The 4126-nt window shown below is 37.1% G+C and overlaps 1 protein-coding gene across 1 annotated transcript; it reads right to left on the bottom strand.

The window, feature by feature from the left end:
* Positions 1 to 3400: 3400 nt before the first annotated feature.
* Positions 3401 to 4066, bottom strand: LOC114039302 (olfactory receptor 14I1-like; the record flags this gene model as incomplete). The annotated part of the gene is made up of 1 exon (XM_027856994.1): positions 3401 to 4066. A coding segment is annotated over one exon (666 nt), but the record flags the coding sequence as incomplete, so codon positions are not given.
* Between the last annotated feature and the right edge of the window lie 60 nt (positions 4067 to 4126).

Raw genomic sequence — 4126 nt, 5'->3', positions numbered from 1 at the left:
AACAAGCATTTATTTACTGGCAACTATGTCCCAGACACTGTGGTAAGAACTGAGCAAAAAAGGCAAAATACAGCCCCTGACCTCAATGAGCTCACAGTCACTGGGGAAGAGAAAGCAAATAAATAAGCATGTAGAAATGATATATAAAGAAAGAATTGGAGGTAATCACAGAAGGAGGCTCATAAGAGCCAGAAGAAGAATTTGGACTAAGGTCTTACTTAATTCCAACCCACCAGACTATCTATAGTGTGATGCCGAACTACTTCCAAGAAAAAAGAATCGCTTACACGGGGATCATTGCCATGATTTCACGTTCACACATTAAGCACCTCAGCAAACTAACCAGTTACAAAGGAAAATAATCATCATCATAATGAAAATACCTGAGTTCTTTGTTCTGAAGAAAATATTTTCCAGGATATGTTGTTATTGTCATTTGGTTCTCCACCTACTTACAGTTCCACACATAATCTGGAGACTATCTCTTTCCTCACAATTAATTCCTTTCTCACTGGCAGACTCAAAAATATGGTCAAGTACTGAAGTCTAAACCTCTCAACCTGCAGTCATTCTGGAGACTTTTGGTGATTTTTTTCTTATAGAACCCAGTGAAATATATTTCCTAGTGTCAGTTGGAGAAGGTGCTGTGAAATCACTAGAGTATTAAAAATAATCATCATCATATCCCTGGGTTGCTATGGATTCTCTGACCCATCCTTTGAGAATAATTAGGTAATATATAGTCTCCAGTATAAACAATATGGGGGAAAATGTTCTCACTTCAGTTTCATTAAAATGTCAGTCATAAAACTGTAGGATATTGGGACTCTCTCAATCCATGACATTCTTAGTCAATAGTTAATAAACATGTGTCTAATGTCTACCATATACAAAGCACTATGTTAAGTATAAAGAAAATGGGGAGAAGAAGATGAAGGTGAAACAGCACTTAGCAAAAGGTGCTAGAAGTTGCATGAGAAGTACAAAGGCAGTGCAGCTGGTAGGAAATGAGAAGACTGTGTTGGGCTCCCCCATTAAATGGAGGGTTTAGAAGTCAACACTCTACCCTCCAGTGAGAAGACCCAATCACAGGGGTGGAGGGTAACAATAAAATGTGAATAGTGTGCCTGATTTAATCTTAGAGGATAATGTGATTTCACAGTAAGTTTGTTTTATAAATGTTTAATTCATTTATTCATAATTCATAATTCACTTTTTAAAAATTTTATTAAAATGCTTTTCTGGTAGATCTGTACCCCAAAAGGAATAAAGAAAAAGGAAAGGGATTTATATGTACAAAAATATTTTAGAAGCTTTTCTGAGGTGACAAAGAATTGGAAATTGGGGGATGCCCATTGCTTGAGGAATGGCTGAACAAGCTGTGGTATATGATTGTGATGAAGAACTATCATGCTATGAGAAATGATGAGGGCAATGGTTTCAGGAAAACATAGGAAGATTTATATGAACTGAGGCAAAGTGAAGTGAACAGAACCTAGAGATCATTGTACATGCTAACACTAATATTGTAATGATGATCAACTGTGAAACACTTAGTTACTCTGCTCAATACAGTGATCCAAGACAATACCAAAGGATTCATGAGGAAAGATGCTATCTACCTCCAAAGAAAGAACTAATGAACTCCAAGTGCAAATTAAAATACAATTTTCTCACTTTCTTATTTTTCTTCCTTTTTGTGAAATGGCTAATATGTATATATGTCTTACATGATTTCACATATATAATAGATATCATATTGCTTGCTTTCTTGGTGGCCAGGGAAGGTTGGGAGGGAGAGAATAGAAAACTCAATTTTTTATGTTAAAAATAAATAAATAGCTAATATTTTTAATTCCTCTGTTTTTCACATTGTGCTCAGCTTACTCTCCATCAGCTCATATATCTCCACAGGTTTTTATTTTCTGAAATCATCCCCCTAATCATTTCTTGTAGCATAATAGTATTCCATCATAATCATATACCACAACTTGTTTAGCCATTCCACATTTGATGGGTATCTCCTCAATTTCTAATTCTTTTGCCATCACAAAAAAGCTGCTATAAATGTCATGTAAATTGGTCCATTTCCCTTTTCTTTGATCTCTTTGTGAAATAGCCCTAGAAGTGGCATTGCTGAATCAAAAATTTAAAGATAGCTTTATAGACTTTGAGCAAAGTTCCAAATTATTTTCTAGAATGGTTGGACCAGTTCACAACTTAACCAACAGCACATTAGTGTCTCTCTTTTTCCACATCCCTTCCAACATTTGTTATTTTGGTGTTTTTTTTGCCATGTTAGTTAATCTGATGAACATGGCATGGTAGTTTTTGGTTTTTAACACATTTTTCTAATCAATAGTGATTTACAATTTTTTTATATGACAATACTGAAAAATGACAAAATAACAAAGTAATATGAATGTGTCATTTTATAAATTATTAAATAGAACAATTCAACATTTTCTTATGTAATATTTATACATTTGAATTTTCCATTATTTTTAGTTCCAAATATATCATCTTGCCTTGCCTTTCCAGAGAGCTAGGTGTCTGGATAGCTAGGTGGCACAGGAGATATAGTGCTAAACATGGAGGCAAGAAGACTCATCTTTCGTAGCTCAAATCTAAATCCATACATTTACTATTTGTGTGAACCTGGAAAAGTCACTTAACTTTCTTTGCCTTAGTTTCCTCAACTGAAAAATAAGTTGGAGAAGGGAATGGCAAAACACTCCACTATCTTTGCCAAGACAACAATAAATGGGCTTGCAAAGAGTCTGATACAACTCAACAAGAACAATCCCCTTGTAGTGGTAGGGATAAGGAAAGGGTCTTCAATTTCATTGGGATAGGGAACTCTAAACTGAAGAAAGTCCCTCTATCAATGCAAACCTACAACTTCTCTGCAACATATGTGTGTGTGTGTGTATTTGAAAGATAAATAGATCTTCAACATGCAAAGAAGGAGAAAGATATTACCCATTATAAAGGTGACTGGAAACAAAAGAATGAAAGTGAGAACACAAGAAACACGTTAAAGGGGGAGAACAACACAGCCATCCTGATGGCTGTTTTTGGTTAAGCTTATCTACAATTTTTCAGGGTATCAATAAGTGTTCCATCCATTCTTCTGATAGCACTGTTGCCCAAAGACAATGGGCTGGTTTCATGATAATTACACTATAAACAGTAACCCCTTGTAGGATGGGTCTCTGCTACATGAAAATAATTGAGTGATTCATTCCATCCCATGTAACATTTCATCTAAGGATCTGTTTTCATGGGTGGTATTGTTTTGGGGGCCATTTCTCCCCATTTTAGCCCACCTCATGTGTCATCTAACACATTTGACAGATCAAATACATATTCTTCAGCTTCAAGGATGGACATTTCTTTCTTAGGGAAAAAACATCCCCCTGATCATTTTGCCCATAGCAACTGTAATGTTCTGGTTCCTCAGGCTATAAATGACGGGGTTCATAAACGGGGGCAGTATTGTATAGGCCATAGCAATTAAAAGGTTTTCTATAGGTGAGGTGTCTGATGTGTCCTTGAGGACTGCAATCATTATAGAAATGAGAAACAACATAAGGATTGCCAACTGAGGGGAGCAGGTTGAAATGGCCTTGTGGCGTCCTTCCACAGAAGGAATCTTGAGCACACTGGAAATGATGCGAACATATGATGCAATTAAAAAGGCAAAGCAGCATAGCAAAAAACACAAACTTGCTACAATTAATACAAACTCAGTATGAAACACATCAGAGGCTGAGACTTTCAAGACATGAGGGACATCACAGAAAAACTGGTGGATCACATTGGGTCCTGAGAAGGGCAGGCGGAACATGTTCCCAGTGTGGACAGCTGAATAGATAAGCCCACTGAGCCATGAGCCAGCTGCTGCCCAGACACAACGTGCTGGCGTCATGATGATGCCATAGTGTAGGGGGCGGCAGATGGCCACAAATCGGTCATAGGACATGGCCACAAGCAAAGCAAACTCTGTTGTTCCAAAGAAGAGAAAGAAGAAGATCTGAGCAGCACAGCCAAGGAGAGACAGGGACTGAGTACCAGAAAAGGAATTGACAATGAATTTAGGAAGGGTGACTGAGATGGTGCAGAT

This window comes from Vombatus ursinus, unplaced genomic scaffold (genome assembly GCF_900497805.2).
Source record: "Vombatus ursinus unplaced genomic scaffold, bare-nosed wombat genome assembly UNPS02000629.1, whole genome shotgun sequence".
NCBI lineage: Eukaryota > Metazoa > Chordata > Mammalia > Diprotodontia > Vombatidae > Vombatus > Vombatus ursinus.
This window is presented reverse-complemented; position numbering and strand designations above follow the sequence as displayed.